At 35.9% G+C, this 22038-nt stretch overlaps 1 protein-coding gene and 1 long non-coding RNA gene across 3 annotated transcripts; both read left to right on the top strand.

Annotated features, from left to right (window-relative positions):
- The first annotated feature begins 1075 nt into the window (after positions 1-1075).
- LOC131646797 (GATA transcription factor 19-like) lies at positions 1076-2716 on the top strand. Its single transcript, XM_058916759.1, has 2 exons — positions 1076-1790; positions 2123-2716. The coding sequence occupies exons 1-2, from the start codon at positions 1353-1355 to the stop codon at positions 2432-2434; spliced, it is 750 nt and encodes a 249-aa protein (XP_058772742.1). The 5' UTR covers positions 1076-1352; the 3' UTR covers positions 2435-2716.
- A 10472-nt stretch (positions 2717-13188) lies between these two features.
- LOC131646796 (uncharacterized) lies at positions 13189-15021 on the top strand. Of its 2 annotated transcripts, none has more exons than XR_009297632.1 (3): positions 13189-13984; positions 14264-14400; positions 14637-15021. It is a non-coding gene; the product is annotated as an uncharacterized LOC131646796 (long non-coding RNA). The 2 variants fall into 2 exon arrangements; XR_009297631.1 differs by having other exon boundaries at positions 14509-15021.
- The last annotated feature ends 7017 nt before the right edge of the window (positions 15022-22038 follow it).

Genomic DNA, 22038 nt, shown 5'->3' with positions numbered 1-22038 from the left:
AAAAAATTAGATTAAAGGTAATCAAACTAAAAATAAAGAAATACATTAAAAAAACTATTATGCAAGATTTTAACATTAATAAATTAGATAAAAATACTTGACTTGATACAGGGCTGATCCCGTGCATGTGCAGGAAGTGCTATAATAGAGGATCTCAAATTTTGGAAGGCTCGCAATTTTGAAAAGTCCATTTTTTTCATAAATATTAATCAAAATAATTAAAATATTATAATAAAAACCCAATAAATCAAAAAAATGTCATTACAAAAACTCAATTCATAAAAAAAAAGAGATAGATCAAAGTTCAAAATAAATAAAACTAAATATATTATTAATAGTACATAATTTTATTTTTTAATTGTTTTTAATTATTATTATAATTATATTTATTTTTTAAATTTAGACCAACTTTAAAATTAAAATGAAATCTCTACTTTGATTGGGCCATCCTGACTCCATATTACATCCTAGTTTGATACATGTAACATTTCTATTTAGTAAAAAAGGTATTAAAAAGAGGCTATTAATCTTTTTTTTTTGTGTAAGCCTATTAATCTCTTTTAATATGTAGTATAAGAGTAAAAGAAGTATTAAAAAGAGAGTATTATAATTAAGTGTGTTGTTAGTAAGAGAAGAGAATATAAAGAAGGTGAATCGAATATATTGGACTACCAAGATTAGGCATAGAGCATGTAAACAATATAGATATATATTTTGGGATCAGAGCGTGGGTGTGAAGGTGAGATAGAGGAGCGTGAGAAGAAGGTAGTATAAGGGAAAGGAGGGAAAACTATTCCATTTTCCTTGGGAGTGTGGCAGTGACAGAGTGATGCAGAGGCAGAAATACGGATACGGACAGAGGTTTTTTAGACACTAATAAAAGCCTCGTGATCGGAGAAGATAGATCCATTCAATACTGTTCCCCTCTAGTCACGTGCCCTCTTTTGACCAACTCATCATCATCATAGACCACCATTTCTCTCTCTCTGCTACTACTACTCCTATATACTACATATACTAGTACATTACATACATGAAGTCATAAACAGTACTTCTACTCTTAGTCTCTTACCCTTCATTTCTTTTCTCTCTCTCTCTCATATACCATTGGTTATTTCATTGGGTCCCTTTCTCTCTATATCTTCATTTGTATTTGTAAGTACATGTCTCCTTTTACATTTCACGACAACCTTCTCTGCACCTGCTGACTCCTATTTCGCCATTTTATTACAACTTCTTTCACTACCACACAACTCTCTCTCTCCTCCAACCTTTTATTATCACCACCACAACTTCACTCTTCCATTCATCTTCTTCTTCTTCTTCTTCTTCTTCATCCTCTCTCTCTCATAATGCATCAACTTTCTTGCAACACTTCCTCTCAAGCACACGTCATGGGACACTGTACATGCGGTATGTTTCATGGACAAACACAAAACAATTCATTCTCTATGTTATTCTCTAAACCCTATGAAGAATCTCTTGAAACCTATTGCTTTACACCTTCTTCCACTTCTTCTTCTGTTGACTGTACTCTCTCACTTGGAACTCCTTCCACTCGTTTCACTGAAGATGAAGAGAAACGAAACCGACATGAACGTCGCTCTGTTAAAAACTTCTGTTGGGATTTACTAACTCCCAAACAGTACAACAGTACTCAAACAAAACCTACACGAGCAAGCAATATCAATAACAACAACAACAATAATGATTCTCTCCTTGCTCGCAGATGCGCTAACTGTGACACTACCTCTACACCCCTTTGGAGAAATGGTCCTCGTGGCCCAAAGGTAAAAAAATACTACTAAATAACGTTACATTCCTAATATTCAATCATTATTCATGTAAATCTAAGTAGTACAAGCCATAGATATTTGAGTCTTTGAATCATTTTGTATGATTTTTGTTGTTTTTTGCTACTATCTTTAGGGTTATATCGATATAATGGAAAATAGTTAGGAATATTCTACCGCTCATTTGTTTCGAGTTATTGAAGTTTTCCGTCTTATAATCGGTTGGGGTATCCCTTATACTCCACTTTAATATCAATTGCCTATTAAAAAAAACTGTCTGTGATATTCTTTTCAAGCTTTTAATGGCTTCTATTTGAATTGAAATGCAGTCACTGTGCAATGCGTGTGGGATTAGGTTCAAGAAGGAAGAGAGAAGAGCAAGTGCTGCTGCTGCTACACCGACTGCGGTATCCGTGGGTGTAATGGAATCAGCTCCTATGTATAACCACCACCACCACCATCACAACTCATGGTTTGTCCAACAGCAGAACCAGAAGACACAGTGCTTCTCTCAGGCAATTAGTAACGAATTTCGCTTCATGGAGGACACTGATCGTGATTCTGAGAATGGCATTCCATTTCTCTCTTGGAGACTCAACGTCACTGATAGAACAAGCTTCGTTCATGACTTTACCAGATGAAATTAAAATGAATAGTTATTATAATAATAATGATATAATAATAGTAGTAGATTTACAAAAGAATCTAGAACGGTCAAGACCAATGATAATGATGTAGAAGATGTTCTTGATTGTGATGGTTATGTGTTATCCTCACATGATGTTATTTTTTTCCTTCCATTTTTGTTTTCTTCCTTTTCACTCTATTTTACATGAAATGGAGTGAGAATATGGGATAATTCTATATTCTTAGTTTGCTTTTTTCTTAGCTTTCTCTTTCAGTTATTAATCTATCTATTATTATATGTATAATTTTATATAAACCTACTATGATTAAGCAAAGTGTGCATGGGATGAAATAGTATATAGTTGTTGTTTTTATTTTATAAATTTGCTGAATCCCACAATAGAGACGTTGATATTCATATATATACACGAATACAGGTAGATGTGTACAGTACTGGTGGGGGATTGGATTTAGTTAGTTTGAAGAAAATCTAATGGTCCAATGCCAATGTTTTAGAATCACTGTTCTCTCTGAACTGGACACTGTACAGTTCAGTAACAGTGGAACTGAAATGTCTTTTTTAGAAAACCGAGCTTAGAATCTTATCGTCCAATGAAGTTAGTGTTGTTGCATTGCATTGCCTGCAAACTCAGCCAACTTTTTCATTTTCATTGTGTAACATGATTATCTTAAGTATATATAGCATCAACAAAATGTGTACTTGTTTAGAGTAATTATTAGTACTCATGTATCAGTCCTTAACAATAAGAACTTTAACTCATTGAATCATTGAAGAAGATGAAAATGTTTTGTTTTAGTTGGTGAAAATTAGGGTACTCAGGCCCAAAAGAAAACCAAAAGCTTGAGAACTGATCTAGCAGAATCAGTTAATAAGGCATGATACATAAAATTTTTCATATGATTGCACCATGATTTCCCCAAAGTTAAGCCATATTATAACAACAAAACACGAGCCAATTTTTGTTGAAAAAGAAAAAGGGTATATTAAGATTTTATTAGGAATTGGAAGAGAGACTATTTGAAAAAACGATAATTTCTATTAAGAGAGTAATTTACATTTGTTACTAGCTTTTACTAGCCTAGTTCAGAAATGGTAAGTTCTCCTTATTTATAGGATTCAAGGGAGAGTTTTCCATACATCTATAAATTATTCTAGATATTCACAAGAGAACTCTACACATTATTACTACTATTATGTCTTTACCAATAAACTTCTACACTTTGCAACTTTCCTTAGCTTATACCACTAAAGCAAAATGGGCCAGCACTTTATTGGTCTAATGGATCAAAACAAGTTTATAATCCAACAATCCATCTTTAATTTGATTTGTCCGTAAATTGTCTTGTTGTAAATTTTGATTATATTTTAAATAAATTTTGCCGCATCTTCAAATGACAAAAATAAAAAAGTTATTTTTAAAAAATTATTTTCAAAATTATTTTGTCATATATTAAAATATTAATGAAAAAATTTCATACGGGAAGAACAAATCACTTGTTAGTTCTGCTAGCACCAAAAATTATATAATTAATTTGTTTGCGTCCTTTTCCTATGGTGTAAGTGAGAAAGTGCTAGACACTGCATTACTGAGAGGATAAGTTTACATAGCTTTTAATGAATTTCATATCCTTTATTGGTGGTGTATGATTTGCAGCATACTAATCAGTGCATTTTGATGCACATTCTTCTATGTATATACTTATGCATTTACATACTTTACCTTAGTTATTTTTATATTTTATTGTGTTTTTATAACTAAGTTTATTTTTGCACTTATTTGAATTTCGCACTTTATTTTTCAGCATTAGCAGTCTGCACTAAAATGATCATAACTGGAGCTACGAGAATCGAATCGACGTGTTCTAATAATCACCAGAAAGCTAAGAGAAAGAGCTACAACTTTCATGTTGGAGTCAAAGGCAGATTAGGAGTGCATAATTCCAAGAATTCCGTTTAAGTTGCAGCATTAGTTATATTTTTGTTTTGGGTCATTTGTTATGGGCCTGGGTTATGTATTTGACCCAGTTGGGTTGTAAACCGAAGTAGTTTTTTTCTTTAGTATCTAGGTCCGACCGTACTGTTCATTCACATTTTTACTTTTCACGAAATAATTTTGTAAGCTTGTACGAATTGATGGAGAACTAATTCCTCGGAGTTGATCTACTGTATTCATGTTCCAATCTTTGAGATTATTATAATGTTCAATTGAATTTCGATTTCCTTTCAGGTTCTTTCTATAAATCGTTTGCTTAATTCGTATACAGTCGTTTGCTTAATTTGATTGTTGTTATAGGATAGGGATTATTAAACTCGATTGATTGTGTTCCTTAATTTATAATCGCCTTTTAACTTTGCTTAATTATTAATTCGCGTAATCTCTAACCGAATGCTTAATTCGGCAAACAGGAATATAATTGAAACAATATCCTCCGCGCTTGTTTGATTGGTGTTGTAATCGAATGGGATTGAGAATCCGTTAGGGAATTGAACATATAGTAATCAATGATGAGTAAGAACACGAATCAGTAGAGCAACTTATTTTATAATCACTTTTGTTAATCACTTAATTGCAATTTTTATTAAACCGTTTCTACACCAAACCCCCCCTAAATCGATTTATAGTTGGTTAGTAATAATCAAGAATCCTTGTGAGAACGATATTTGAGTTATCGTTACCACTAAACTACCGTTTTAATTTACAAACTAATCGTTTTTTATCCTTGTGCGGCAGCGGATCACATACACTTGATGAAATAACCTATATGAGTGTTGAGTAGGACCACTTATATGAGATCTTGGCAAAAACTCTAGAGCACTAATAAAAATAACCAGGCACATGCACGACCTATTAGCACACCACAACGTCAACAACAAGAACTGTGGGGGTGTGATGTGGGCGAGACCTCTAATATATGCCAAGTATCTTTGATTCATATAGCTTACTACTACAATTTCGCTGTATGTGAAGTACTATCATTCTAGGACTAGTTCATATAGTTTGCTACACTAATTTGATGCATCACATCCATGATAATCCAGGAAATTCTTTTTTACAAATTTTTATAACTTTTGAAATATGTGGGAGATTGTTGTAAATTTTGATTATATTTCAAAAGTTCTAAATAATTTTGTCACATATTAAAATGACAAAACTGAAAAAATATTTTCAAAATATTAATTATTATTATTAATTTTATAACTTATAATGATTTGACTTGGTCAAATAATTATATTTTATTAATTTTGACTTTACTTTGTCAAAACTGTTACTCTCTCTATCTCTCTCATATAACTATTCCCATATCATCTTTTACAATACAGAAAAAAGAAAAATAATGATACATAGAACCTGAAAATCCTTTTGCTTCTTTTGATCCTGGCTACATCTTCCAGTCGTATTAAATTATTTCTTGTTGTTCTGAAACCTCAAAGTCTTACTGACAATCTGAGAAGAACATGTTGAATCCTATGGGATTTGCGCTTATGAGGCGGATAAATGCTTAAGGACGGTGTCCATACACGCCTCAGGTTTAGTTAACGTCTTATTATTTTGTAGGATTAACATTTGTGATTGTGAGAAGATGTGATCGAACTACGCTAGTGCTAACTTTTTATACAACATTGCTTACCTTGAACTCATTGTTTTTGTATTTCACCTTGTTTCCCCAATAGTTGCCCGATGTACACCTCTTCCTTGTGGACTCCATCAAGAAGGCACACTCCACGTCTTTCTGATGAATTCTTAGCATGTGTTGAAATGTCTAAGAACTTATGAGTTTTATGATATTCATACGGGAGAGTGAAACAAAATGCCTAATTATAGCCAATCTTAACGTTTATACTGTAGTCTTTTTGGCTAGTTATGTCACGTATCTTTTGATTTTTCCCTTGACATTCTTCCTTGACTTGCACATTTTCTTCAGCCCGTAGTTTTATGCTCTTTCGGAAGCGAAATAAGTTCCCATGAATCCTTTTTCTTCATGGATTTTTGTTCTCTGCCCATTTGTTTTCTTGATCTCTCATATTGCAGAGTTTCTTCAAATTTTATTGATTCATAATTTGCAAAAAGACAAAATATTGTTGGATTATTCGTTCCTTCTGTTTCTTCGTAGAGATTTTCAAGACTTTGTGGTGATAAGGCCTCTGTGTTGTCATAAATATCTTGAAGATTCCATGTACGTGTCAGTCCCCTTTCATTTTTAGTGCCTTTAGAAGTGGATGTTGTTCGTGAGTGAGACTCTTGTTGAACTTCTCTAGATGTTTCTTCTTCAAATTCTGAAAAGAAAAAAAATAATTTTCGTGAATATTAAAGTCTCAATCTCTTTCTTCATAAAAAAACACATTTTGGTTGATTACAATCTTGGTGTTGTTTGGGTTGTACGAATTGTAGCTCTTTAAACTTTGGTCACAACCGTCAAAGATGAATTTCTCACTCTTGTCGTCAAGTTGAGTTCTTTTCACATCGAAAATGTGAACATGGACCACATTCTCGAAGATCCTTAAGTGTGAGATACCAGTATTTGTGCCACTCCATGTTTCTCGTGGTGTCTTTCCCCATTCACTTCTAGTTGGAGATCGATTTGATAGATATACTGCACATACCACCGCATCTTCCCAAAGTTCTTTTGGAATTTTTTTATTTTTGAGCATGCTTCGAGCCATGTCAAGAAAAGTTCTATTTATTATTTTTGCAACACTATTTTGTTGGGGGATCTTAAAATTGTTAATGGAGGTCTAATTCCATTTCCATAGAGAATTATTGAAACTCCTTTGAAGTGAATTCTTCTCCTCGGCCTGTTCGTATAACTTTTATCTCTTAACCGATTTCTTTATCCACAATAGCTTTGAACCTTGAAGGTAGTAAAAACTTCTGATATATGATTCAAGAAATTAACCCAAGTTTTTCTGGAAAAATAGTTGATGAGAAGAAGAACATGATTGTTTTTTTCCAGTGAGATTGGCTTGGTTGGCCTACACACATCAACATGTATAAACTAGAGTGGCTTATTGCTTCTTGAGCTTGACTCCTTAGGAAAAATCGCACTGAACTGTTTTCTGAGTAAGCATCCTTCGCACACCTGATATGAATGCTTGATTGGCGGTAAACCCCTCATCATATTTTTTTTGGCATCAAACTTAAGCATCCAAAATTTAAGTTCCCAAATCGAAGATGCCAAAGCCATGGCACATCATTGTAGCACGCGTTGAGACATTTTGCCACATCATTTTGGATAATCAACAAGAACATCATATTCCTTGACATTTATACCTTTGTGATCAGATAATTTTTTTCTTCTTTGATGGATAAACTTAAATCTTTCATGTGAGTATCATAACCTTTTTTCTAAAAGTTTTCCCAAACTCAAAATATTGTCCTATTTTGAGCGTAGTAAACATTTGAAATAAATTGATGTCTTGCATCTTTTAAATGAATTAATATATTAATTTTTCTTTTAACTAGAACATTGTAATCATCTCTATATGAGACATGTCCACTGGCCAATTCATCAAGTTCTAAGAACATGCTTTTTTTCCACACATATGGTTTCTTGCATCAGTGTCAAAGTACCATAAATTTTCTAGGTTTCCTTCGTTACTTCCACAAGTTAAAACCACAATTTCAAACTTATGATCCTTTCCTTCCACATATTTGTTCTTATCCTTAACTCTATTCTTGAAAGATCTACACTCTGAAGCGTAATGGCCAAACTTTTGACAATTGTAGCATTGACTTTGATATTTATGAATCTTGGTGTTTATGTATCCTCTTCCATGACGTCTAGTTGAGAAAATCTCTAATCTCTCTTAAAGATGATTTAAAGTGTGAGTTCACTTTTTGCAAGATATATATTCTGAATCCTTTACTTGAGAAATTGGAATTGTGATTTATATCAAGTAAATATTCTATTTGGTTTATTTAAGATGCATAAGTCTGTTATGAAGATAGATGTCAAGACAAATGTTCCATAATTTTTGCACGTCACCAATGTAAAACCCCTTTTCTAAACCCCAATTATTATAAATATTCACAGAGTAGAATACAATGCATAAACAAAAGGGCGTCACATGTTGTTTCCATAGCGATGAAAACCCAAAACAAAACATACAAAAATGCACCTGATCAATTCATAACACAGTTTGAAAACTTCATGTTTCATTAACTATGCATAACACACACGGAATAATAATCCTCAAATAATTTCAATGAATATATCTCATATTATATTCATCTACCAATTCAAAATAATATAATCAACATAAGCTATATGAAATCCAATAACTAGGCAATATAGCCTTCAACATAACATACCCAAAATATCATGTCAAACACAATAAAGATAATAATATCCAGACATCTAAAACATGAGTTCTAAACTCCCCAGTGTTACATGATCAGAGCATTTGACTCACTACCTAAAACAAAATGAAATAACCGATAAGCTCCTCGGCTAAATCCTCGTGCAAGCACGCTACTTGTCGGAACCTACGCGATGTCACCATGAACATCATTCAAACAGAAGGGTGAGAATTCACATCATAATGAATACATAATATATGAACAATGAATATAACATACAATAGCATTATCATTCATCACTCTTCTTAGTTTGAACAAGTTCTACAATTATTGCACATAATACAAATACCAATACCACACAAGTAAAACAGATTCATTCAATTAATCACATAACACATAATGCGACTCGAAATGCATGTAATGTGACTCATGTATGTGGTACCATTGTGAGTATCAATCTTACCGTTCCCGATTAAAACCAGATCCAGGCTTCCGATCCGGACAAGACCAAAGCCCTCAAAATATGAACATTTAGTTCCCCGCTTCCGAATCCACAAAAGGAACAAAGCCGCCTCTATTTCCACACAAGGATCAAAGCTAACCGGAGTAAAATATCCCCACGTATGCATGTACAACATTACACAACATATGCAATTAAGATTATCACACAATCTTTATTATCCAAGCATATCACATAATTCGCACAACTCGAATTATTCACCAAAATGTTGCACAATACTCATTAATCATTACACAAGCATACACTTAGCATTTAATGATCATTTATAACATATAGCACACAAGCCAATTCATGTTATTCACTCCATTCACAAATTCACATCATACATATGCCAAAACACAAGTATCATGTATCGATTCATTTTCGATTCAAAACCTATCCAAACATTATTGAATAAATTATTAAAATTCATGAAAATCCATCTAAAATCATAATCATACAGGATCTCAAGTCAAAGAATCAAAATTTCAAAATTTCATAACAGACTGGCGCGACGCGTCTTGTCTCCCCCATGGCGCGAGTCAAGTCAGAGAGTTTCACGCGGCGCGACCAAGATTTCCTGCTGCGCGACTGTGCGATTTTTGAAAAAAAAAACCATTTTTAACAGCATTCTAAAAATCGTTTTTAATCAACAAAAACTCATCCAAACATAAATCCAACACATATATAGGGGTCCTAAGCATGTTTCTATTCATGGGTTAACATTTAAACATCATTAAACATGATTAATCTCATAAATCCCATGAATTTTCATCAAAGCCTAACATATGAAACTTATGAAATATAGAGATGATTACCTAGCATACAACTACTCATTGGATACATATATATTCAGGATAATGAAGATTCTCTCCCTTACCTTAAATCAAAACTCCTTCTTCTTCAAGATTTCCCCCAATGTGCTCTTTATCCCTCTTTCTCCCCTCTTCTCTTCTTACCAAATGCTAATGTTATGAAAATGACCTAACTCAACTCTTACTATCTACTTACTATCTTTCTCTTAAGTTAATGAGCTTCGTAACACTTACTATCTATTTTACTCCATTCTAAGTTTTAGGCCCAATAGCTAGTATTACTCATTATACTACTAGTAGTCTAATTAATCCAAATAGCACAAAACACCAAATTAAATAATTATCACACCAAGTAATAATTAAATAATTATACTAATAATAAAATAAATATCAAATGAAAATAAAAAATAAATAAAAATCGGGATGTTACAACTAGGCCTTTTGTTTAGTGCACAGGATTAGCGTGAATCTGTGTTTGATTGTGTTTGTTTCCAAAAAGATTTGTTACTATCTTTTAGCAATAAGTTACTTAGATTTTTTTGGATTATTTAATAAGATCAAATCTATTTATATGGAGATCAAAACACATTAAATAATTTTGATGGATGTTGTTGCAAAACAAATCAAAATAGAATCCAATTTAAAATTAAACCAAAAACATATATGCTGTTATCAAATCTTATGTCCATTGGAGAAAAGCCCATATGATGCATCACTATTTAAGGAGACTCAAACCTAATGTTTGAAGGGGTCTCTTATTTAGGGGAAGCCTGATTGAAGCTTCACGGGTAGTATTAGGAAAGTGTCCTTGAACTGAGAGAGTTCAGAGTAAGCCCTTTTGTCCTTCTCACTATTGAGAGTGAAATAGTTCTATAGGGAGTCCTGAGAAAGAAGAGGGGAATTTAACAAGGATTGTTCATCTAAGACACTTTTTACTAATTTTATTGATAGTGGATTTCCTTTATTTGGTTGGAAGTCCCACAGACGTAGGCAATGTTGCACCAAACAGAGTTGCCAATTCCTTTGTGTTATTTATTGCTTTATGATTTAATTAATAGTCTCTGTTTTTTCTGGTATACGTTGTCCCACACATTGTGTTTAACATCTGTCTTGAGAAGAGTCTGTCATCTATTATAAACCAGTTGAATACTTTGTCCCAAACACCGTGTCTGACATCTGTCCCTATAAGAACATAATTTCACATATAGAGAAGGAAAAACTTCTCTTATATTATTGCTAAGAAATTAAAATACATACAGGAAATTGCTTAATTTAAACACATAAGTGAGACTATACTATGCCATAAGTTGTCGCACGCTCGCGAAAAAATGAACAGAGTCGCCACCAATATATTTATCCCATAAGGGAAAGGAATATCAGAAAACCTAACAAAGGAAGGAACAGGGTCTTACGACCAGAGAATCTAGGTGCGGGAGTCGGTTACGCGAGGGGAAAGTATTAGCACCCCTCACGCCCATCGTACTCGATGGTATCCACCTATGTTCGTTTCTATCTAAAGGGTGTATATCTATGTCTATGTCTAAATGCGAAATGAGTGCAAAAGAAATACGGGGGAAAGAAGGAAATATTTACAAGTGTGCTCGTTCAAGCCCCGCGACTTGATGCCTACGTATCCTTTTCAGGAATCAGAGCGCCGTAGTTCGGCTAAAGATTTTCTGTTTGTTTTTGTGTTTTTTAATTGGGCGGTGTTAACGCTCACGCTCTTGCATAAGGGACAGCCTAGGATGCAATGGAGCGGAGATAACGGTGCCCTTAGGCAAAAGAAATGATTGGTTTGTGTCTTTTAGGGTAGATGAGTGATGAACAGTTCCCAATACCGGGCCACTCACCACTTTCTCTACTTTGCTTTAGTCTGAACCATTGTTAGGTGTTTTATGTGTTTTTGGTTGTGTATTTTTTAAGGGAATTTACTTCACGATTCGAATCACATAAAATGTATAATGATCGAGAAGCAGATTAGGGAATGAATCCCACTCACTTCCATCCTATTATGTAATGTTTGAGAAACAGATTAGAGAATGAATCTCACTCATTTCTCTCCCATTAATTAATGTTTGAGAAACAGATTAGGGAATGAATCCCACTCGTTTCTCTCCCATTAAGTAGTGACCGAGAAACAGATTAGGGAATGAATCCCACTCGTTTCTATGCCACTAAGCGATTGAGAAATAGATTAGGGAATGAATCCCATTCATTTCTCTATCACTTTCTTAATGTGATTCGCATCTTCCTTTTATTAATGTTTTGAAAGTTGAAAAGAAAAAGAATGCAAAAGGGAACTAATCCTAAATTCTAGTCTAAGTTGTCTATACAAGTCTAAATCCTAATGTTAACATGTGATAAATTCTAAGAGAAGCACACAAGTGGTATAACAATATAGGCCAAAAATAAGGCCAAAAACAAGTAACAAAATCGCACAACAATTATACAAAGAAATAACATGGAAATGATACAAAAGCAATTCAAACATTAGTGCAAAAATAAACTAAAACATACTACTATTTTTAGGAGTTTTTTTATGAAGAAGAATTCAATTAAATGTCAAAATTAGTACTAGCCTAAAGCCTAAATTCTAATAAGCCTAAACTAGTATTTTTTTATGAGGTTTTTATGAGAAAATTCTAAGACTAAAAATTACTCCTAAAATCATCTAAATCTACCTAGAAAATCATGACTTTTATTGTTTTGTCAAAAGAAATTTAGTAAGCAAAAACTATGTCAATACCTAAATTTTAACAAGAAAAAAAATGTGATCAGGGGGGTGCAATACTGAAGTCATGTTAACAAAGTAATTCGGACACTGGCCCACAGGAAAGGCCCAACAGAATTGTTTTTTTGTCTCATATTTTCTTTATGCCAAAAAGTACGCACCAATGGGCCAGGGGGTGAAATAGCATTTCAGGCCCAAAGTATTTTTTGTGACAGTTTTTCTTTTACTCGAAACTTGGGCTTTCATGGGGGTGAGTTCTAGCAGTTCGGTCAAGGCCCAAGGTTGTTTTCTATTCAGATTATTGATTCACATGATTTTTTTATTTCAAAGTTTTAATTGTGGTAAAAAAGAAATGAAATAAAAATTAAAGAAAACAAATAGAAACAGAAAAGGGGATTAGGGTTATTTCGTGTGACCTTTCGAGTTCTTCTTCTCCTCTCACGAACAAGACACAACGGCGCACTCCTTCTCTCCGATCAAAATCACCGGCCACTTTTCATCTTCTCCGATTCGCTTTATCTTCTTCTTCTGCGTTTTTGTGTTGTGCGTGATGTTGCGTGGTCGTTGTCATCATTTCTACAGGTCGTCGATGATGATGAGGCGACGATGATGGGATGGATGTTGGTGATCGATGAAGAGATGATTGAAGAATTCGTTGATGAGGATGATGATGATGCAGAGGCGTTGTTGAAGATACTAAATTGTCGATTGAGGAGAGATTGGTGGAATTCGGTATTCGTCGCGGTTCGGTTAGAGATGCGTTTCTGTTACGTTTTTTTTCTGATGATTCTCAACCTCTTGTTCTTCTCTCTGAATTCAGAGTTGATGAAGATGAAACTCTGAAGATTGGTTGAAGAACGACTCTGGATTGAAGTTTGGTGCGATGAAGAAGATGGTTTTTCTTTGTCGATTTTCTGTTGTGATTCTCGATCTCTATTTGCAGATTGAAGAATTGGTGGAGGATTTTTATTATTGAAGGTTGGTAGTGATTGAAGATGGATGAAGGCTGAAGAGTTTTTGATGAAGGTGAGAATTGAAAGTGAATGAAGGAGATGAGAACAAAAATGGTGGTGAGGAATGAAGAGAATGGAGAAGATTGAAGGCGTGAAGGGTGAAGAAGAAGGGCCTCCGAGATTGAAGGTTGATGTTTCTGTTATATAGAGTGTGAAGAGCCGAATATTGAGAATCTGAGCTTCAAGGTTAGATATCTTCTTCTGATTTTCCGTTTCTGATTCTGTTGAACTCTTTTCTCCACCCTTTTCTGTTAGTCAGGTTTTTGGTTATAGAATTCAGTTAGGAATTGGTTGAGGGTAGTTAGTTTTTCTGTTGAGAATTCTGTTAGGAGAAGTTAGAAGGTGGTTAGGATTCTGTTGTAGAACTGCTGGGGTTAGTGATTAGGAGAAGTCTGTTAGAAATTGTTATGCAGAATTTTGGTTTATCTGTTTTATATTGCTCATAGAACTTTTTTTTTTGTGCAGCTTTGGAGTACTGAACCGACTTATATATTGCTGCAGATTTTATTTGTATGATGGAGTTAGCCGGTCGTGGTATTTTGTCACTGCGGTTCAGCTTCGGTTTATAAGTGCAAGGTGGAGTTTGGACTGATATAGTGCGGGTATGGCCATGTATGAAATCGGTTAATTGCGTAACTACCGTTAGACATAAGCTTGGAGTCTCTGATTTTTGTATTACTCTCCTTTTTCTTTGATTTTTTGTGATGCAGCTTATATGTGCAGGCTCTGTTTCGATTGAAATGGCATGTTTGTTGCTGGTTTTTTCTTCATGTGAACTCTGCTTTGGTGTTAAGGCATGCTGAAAGTGTTTGAATCGATACCGTCTTCTCTTTTGCAGGTTGAACACATGGTTACTTGGGATGGTTGAGTGGATTTGCGCCTTTGAATTCAATCCGTAGCTTGTTCTTCTTATTTTCTGTTAAGTGAAGTGTAAGCTGGTATGTGATTCTTGAAAGTGAAGCAATTTGGAACTTGAAGGTCACCCTGAAGTTGAAGCTTGAAGACTGAGGCAAGGACTAGGCTTTAGGAAATTCCAATTAACTTTATGTAGACTTCTTTTGTATGAATTTTTGTATTATCGTGAAGATTAAAACTAAGAACAATACACCAAAGCATTATTTCTCTCCTCTTTTTTGTATTTCCTCTTGACATAGTGATGGACTTTTTGTAATGGGTTTTGAATGGAATTGTGAGTTTGTAATGAATGATGATGTTGAATGAAACTCGAAAGGGTGTCGGTGCTCTTGTACTTCTTGTGACCTCGATGATCCATTTTCAATACGCAAAGCGTTTCTCTTCTTTTTGCTAGCCTTTGACCGATACCTTGTTATTTTATTTTCAAGAACTTGCACACATCGATGCTTAGGAACATTGATTCATTTTGATTATCTGCAACTTTAGATTCACTTCAAATCTCAACGAATGAATTCCAATCACCTTGCATCTTAAGAAAGCTTGGTTCACCTAACCAGTCTTCACCTTCAAATTTTAATGACAACTCTTGAATCTTTGACTTTATTTCTCACAGCCCAAATTAACTTGCTATTGAAGTAACAAATATATGATGAGAATTAGAAATTGTGTTGAACAACTCTCTCTTCTATTTTGTTGCATTTGTAATTCAATCCCCCCATAACAATAACGCTTCGAAGGAATCCTTGAAGAAGATAATAATTGAGCATAGAAGAACGCCTTAACACGAAATCCAATGAACTCAAATGAAACAACAATCTCAGACACCATGCGTAAGTAGCTCTAATTTCTTGATGCACACAGGGATATAGACCTTAATCCTTCGAACTTGGTACGCCTTGAGATATAGTACCCCTGTACCCTTTGAATGAATATGAGAGCCTCAAAGCAGTATAGGAACCCTAATTCTTCACAATCCTTAATCCCAATGCCCGATTTATTGATTAATGATGCATGAGTTATGTTAGATGACCTAATGAGAGGTATGTACATGAGATTATGAAATGCATAAGCCTAAGCCAGATAAAATTGAAAGGGTAGGACAAATTTGGGGTATGACAGCTGCCCCTATTTAATCGTCTTAAACCTGAAGGTGAGATTGACATTGGTCTTTCGAACATTCGAGGTGGAAGAAGATTAAATATCACAGTACCAGAAATTTGTCCTGAAAAGATGGCATGGATACTATCCTTATTTTTGGTTTTTGTCTTGATATCTGCTGGGGAAAGAGAAATTTATTTATTTTTTTGGTGGCAATATTTACAGTGAACAATGGATTTGGATGGAGATAGCTTATAACGTGGTAGCGGTGCCGACACGGGGTTTTCAAAGAGGATGGTTGTATGAAACAATGACCGAAAGGAAAAAGATCTCGTACGATCTATGACTCAACATCGACTCGACACCAGGAGAAGACCTAAGCATGATCTTCAGGACTGAAAGAATAAGATCTCTTACGATCTATGACTCAACATCGACTCGACACCAGGAGAAGACCTAAGCATGATCTTCAGGACTGAAAGAATAAGATCTCTTACGATCTATGACTCAACATCGACTCGACACCAGGAGAAGACCTAAGCATGATCTTCAGGACTGAAAGAATAAGATCTCTTACGATCTATGACTCAACATCGACTCGACACCAGGAGAAGACCTAAGCATGATCTTCAGGACTGAAAGAATAAGATCTCTTACGATCTATGACTCAACATCGACTCAACATCAGGAGAAGACCTAAGCATGATCTTCAGGACTGAAAGAATAAGATCTCTTACGATCTATGACTCAACATCGACTCGACACCAGGAGAAGACCTAAGCATGATCTTCAGGACTGAAAGAATAAGATCTTTTACGATTTATGACTCAACATCGACTCGACACCGGGAGAAGACCTAAACATGATCTTCAGGACTGAAAGAATAAGATCTCTTACGATCTATGACTCAACATCGACTCGACATCAGGAGAAGACCTAAGCATGATCTTCAGGACTGAAAGAATAAGATCTTTTATGATCTATGACTCAACATCGACTCAACATCAGGAGAAGACCTAAGCATGATCTTCAGGACTGAAAGAATAAGATCTCTTACGATCTATGACTCAACATCGACTCGACACCAGGAGAAGACCTAAGCATGATCTTCAGGACTGAAAGAATAAGATCTTTTACGATTTATGACTCAACATCGACTCGACACCGGGAGAATACCTAAACATGATCTTCAGGACTGAAAGAATAAGATATCTTACGATCTATGACTCAACATCGACTCGACATCAGGAGAAGACCTAAGCATGATCTTCAGGACTGAAAGAATAAGATCTTTTACGATTTATGACTCAACATCGACTCAACATCAGGAGAAGACCTAAGCATGATCTTCAGGACTGAAAGAATAAGATCTCTTACGATCTATGACTCAACATCGACTTGACACCGGGAGAAGACCTAAGCATGATCTTCAGGACTGAAAGAATAAGATCTCTTACGATCTATGACTCAACATCGACTCGACACCGGGGGAAGACCTAAGCATGATCTTCAGGACTGAAAGAATAAGATCTCTTACGATCTATGACTCAACCTCGACTCGACACCAGGAGAAGACCTAAGCATGATCTTCAGGAATGAAAGAATAAGATCTCTTACGATCTATGACTCAACATCGACTCGACATCAGGACAAAAGAAGACATTGTGTCAAACACTCATCAGAGATTGAAGATACCTCGCCTCGGCACCGTGGTTGGAAGAGATTTGACATGTAGTAGCAGATATCAATCAGAATTTGTAAGGACAACTTTTTGTGTGGGGATGTATTATTGTCTTGACTGGGTGTGGATTTGTATTATCTGGCTTATGCTTTGTATGCATGTTTGAATTTTTCTGTAGCGTAATGCTCCATTTTGATGGATATGCTACGCTTTTGAGGATGCAATGTTATATGCCGTGAACACTATATGCAGGATGCCAAATAAAGGCATTAGTGAGGTAGACACCCGGGAGAATCCCCTTAGTGTTAAGGACCATGTGGAGGTGCCAATAGATATCGGACTTTGATTCGTAAGATGCACCTTCTTTGACTTGAAGAATGATTTCTGACTTCTCACCATGTGCCACTGGTTGGAGGATTTTCAGTTTGAGGAGATTCCCTCGATTCACCATGTTGGGGATGAGAAATCCAGATAAGGAGCTTTGATTAGGGAAGTAGAACGACTCCTAGGAGGAATAAACCCTTATGCTTGAGGAGAGACCAAATTTCTAGGAGAAATAAACTCCTATGGTCATGGAGCGACAAAAAAACTCACCCCCAGGCTTCGTGACTTATGGAGGGATTTGCCCCAAAGGATCCGTGGAGAGATTTGTCGAATCTCGACGTAACTGCCCCAGATTGGTTGAACTCAAGAGAGATTCCTCGACTTGATTGCCCCAGATTGATCAAGGCTCGAAGAGCTTTGTCGACATGATTGCCCCAGATATGCTGAATTTGAGAGGTCAAACCTCGACTTAATTGCCCCTGATTAGGTACATCGGACTAGAATCCTCAAGCCTTCATTGTTTTGAAGTTAAACAAACATGGAAACAACTTTACCACGCTCAACGGAGTCTTCAAACTCTTCCCCTCAAGGTAATCAAAGAAAGCATTAACTGTGCATGCCCAACGGAGTTTTTAGAGAATCTGCCCCTTGATGGTCAACATTTGGAATGATTAGCTTTTACTCCTCGGAGTTCTCAAGTCTCTTGTATTTTGACATGATCAAGTTACTCACTAATTCTCATCCTTGAAAATTCTTTGATGTTTAAGCAGATGTTTGTATGCAAAAGAATGTTAATTCTAGGAATGATAATTCTAATGCAAAGTGTACGTTAGTCTTGAAGTTTAAAGAAACTTTTTTGAAATGAGGTTGCGACCTCTTGTGACTGAATCACTAGTTGACACAACCTCGATTTTTTCATATGGAAGATAAAGCAAGCATACGATACCAACATGGATATGAGTCTCGCTTCATTGGGAGTCAGTTAAACACTATCTCATCGGAGTGTGTTTTCGAAACAAACCCTACTTCAATTAGGACTTTTTAAGGGTTGTAACTTGGTCGGGTTCACGGTTTTCAGAAACAAAGGATTTTTAGGCTCAAAATTATTTGTTCCCACCCCCTCCGTGATGTTCTCCATTCCTAGGTTCAATTAACTCGACATGAGTGTTCATCCCTCACAAGGAATTTAGAAATGGTTGAAGAATCAATGAGGTTTTTTCGGACATGGCAGTCACTCAGTTTCTTTCTTGGTGTCTGATCACACAACTTTGTTCTTTTGATGAGGATCTTTATTTTGTAATCCTTGTTTTTCGCTTTTGCTTTGCTTTTTCCTCTTTTATTTCCCTAACTTTTGCCTGGACAAATTCTTTTGAATTTTATTTTGGAGTCCAGCGGGATGCCCTAACCTTTTTGCCTAAGTCACTTGTTTTCGTGTTGTTGACTTAGCGGGCTCTTTTTTTTTTATTCACCTTCTTTTTTTTTTTTTTTTGAACAAGTCGTGTGATCTTGAGTCTTTGATTTGCGGGAGGTGATTGTGACTGCCTCGTTCTTTGATTGATGAGGGATAACCATCGTTGTGTCGTCGTCTCTTGACCCCTTGATAGGATAAGGATAACCATTGAGGTTTTGACATTCCTCAACCTTTTGAAGGATATCCATTGTTGTACCCTTAGATTCATACCCTTTTGGTGAGTTCTGAACACTCGATCAAGTTAAATGAACACTACCCTGCCCCAAGGTTAAAATAAGGGTTTTTATGATTAGAAAAGAAACTCCTTCTCCAAGGCTCAAAGGGGTTAACGAGGGTCTATCTCCCTTATATCTCCGGTGTTTGGGGATTTGAAACAATGCCTGTACATCCTCAGTAGGGTTTTTATTCAAAAACACATGATTAGAGATTTTTCATTTTTATCTTTCATCATTCTCCCTCAGCTTTTTGCATAAGCAAGCAATTAGCAAAGTTGGTATCGTAATGCCAAAAACATTTTATGAGTGATAACGAATGGATTACTTCAAGACAAACATAAACAATGTATTATGATTTTCATTCAGAAATTAACAAGTTTTTACATGCTATTGATGCTTAAACACACAAATGAAAAATTACAATGAGAATGCAGTAAGAAACTAAATGGGTGTCGTTGTTGAGGAGACTTGACTCCGTCTGGACTTGTTGAGCTTGAATACTTTCTGCAGTTCCTTCCAAACACTTCAGATTACTTCAAAAGAGAACTCCGACAAAGTCACCCAAGAGTTGTAAACTTTTGCCTTGCTTTAGGGATTCGAGCAATGCGAATGATGCAATGCTCAAGATAAGAGTACGTCTTGCTTATCCCTCGTGCGGGAGCCCCAAGCATAGATGTTGAAGAAGTATTCGCCTTCATAAATGGAAAGAATCTGGTATGGTCATCAAACTCAAGAGAGCTACTTGTGGTGAAGAAGACCCAAAACACGAATCTTAACCAATTGAAATTCTGACAAACGAGGAAGCAACTGGGCATAAGGCCATCAATTTGTTTCTTATATTTTTCTCTCTGTTAACTAGCAAGGCCACTGAGAAGGAGATCCTGAGAAAAGGCAACTGATATATGAAGTAAAACCTTGAGAATGAGAAGCATTGTGAAGAACACTCTTGATTATCACACGGAAGAAGATTCTGATGAAGTCACCCAAGAATTTGTAATGCTTTAGGGATTCGAGCAATGCGAGTGATGCAATGCTCAAGATAAGAGTGCGTCTTGCTTATCCCTCGTGCGGGAGCCCCAAGCATATTCATTGAAGAAGTATTTGCCATCAAACATGGAGGAACCTTGCGTAGTCACCAAACTTAGAGAAGCTATTTGTTGCAAAGAGAACTCAAACACCAACTGAAACACCAACCCCCACGGATACAACTGTGCATAAGAACCTTGAGAATGAGAGATGCTTCTACAAAACATTCTTGATTTCTTTTTTTGGAAAAGATTATGACGAAGTTGCTCGAGAATTTGTGGTGCTTTTATTATTATCATACCAACCAACTCAGACAAGGAAGTAGTCTTCAACAAAATAGGGAATATTGAAGTGAGAATACGGAAATGAAATGATGATTGCCACTGTTGAGGAGCCTTGACTCCATTTGGGCTTATTCTTCTTTTTTTTTGTGATACTTTCTGGAATACGGGCATTCACTTATGCATGAACTCTTCGTTTTATGCGCAGGCCATTCGGAGTGAATGACATTACTTTGGAGTCAATGAGATCTTGGACTTTGTGTTTCAAAATATTACAATCCTCAGTTGAATGTCCAGATGTCCCAGAATGGTACTCACACCTTGCATTTCAGTCATATCCTTGAGGAATCGGTGTTGGAGGGGGCTTAAACTCCCTTAGTTGGACCAAAGAATCCTTGAGCAAATGAGAAAGCAGCTGACTATAGGTCATAGGAATTGGGTCAATCCTTCTTGGTGGTCTCCTTGGCATTTGTGGACCCTGCTGATGGCAATGATTCCAGTACCCATTCTGTTCAGGTGTCTTCCTCTTTTGATCTGGCTGTGAAACAAATGGAGAATGATGAGGTGGGAAACCTGGAACCCAAGATGGTGCATTATGCTTCTGATTTGAAGTAGATCTGACATAGAAGTATGAATCATCCTTTTCTTCCACCGCAGTTGGAACCCCATTTCCTTGAACAAACATACCCTCGGGGGTGAACAAAATCACTTTTGAATCAATGAGATCTTGAATTTGCTGCTTCAGCGCCCTACAATTCTCAATATCATGACCAGGTGCCCCAGAATGGAACTCACATCGAGCATTGGCATCAAAGGTGGGGGGAAGCTTTTCAGGCGTATCCAATTCTCGTAGCTCAACCAACTGAAGCTCCAGCAAACGGGGAAGTAACTGAGCGTAAGGAATCGGGATAGGATTGAGAATTCTCTGAGGTTTCTTAGGCTTTTTCCCACACATTTGGTCTCCTTGATTCATTCTAGGGGCATGAACGTTTTGACGTGGAGGCAATGGCACTTGAAATTGAGGGAGAGCTCCCTGAGGCATCCCATGAGTGAAAAGAGATCCTATTGGGGAGAAGGAATCAACAACTTCTGTTGCAGCAACAGGAACAACATCACCTTCCTTCCTTAATACCGTCTTCAGAACTTCCATGACCAAGCTCAATTGAGTCTTCAACTGACTATTTTCCTCCTTTAGTGCATCCTGATTATGGACCAAGTCTTGCATCTCC

Source organism: Vicia villosa, linkage group LG2 (genome assembly GCF_029867415.1).
Source record: "Vicia villosa cultivar HV-30 ecotype Madison, WI linkage group LG2, Vvil1.0, whole genome shotgun sequence".
NCBI lineage: Eukaryota > Viridiplantae > Streptophyta > Magnoliopsida > Fabales > Fabaceae > Vicia > Vicia villosa.
Note: the sequence above shows the minus strand (reverse complement) of the source record. Positions and strands in the feature narration are given on the sequence as shown.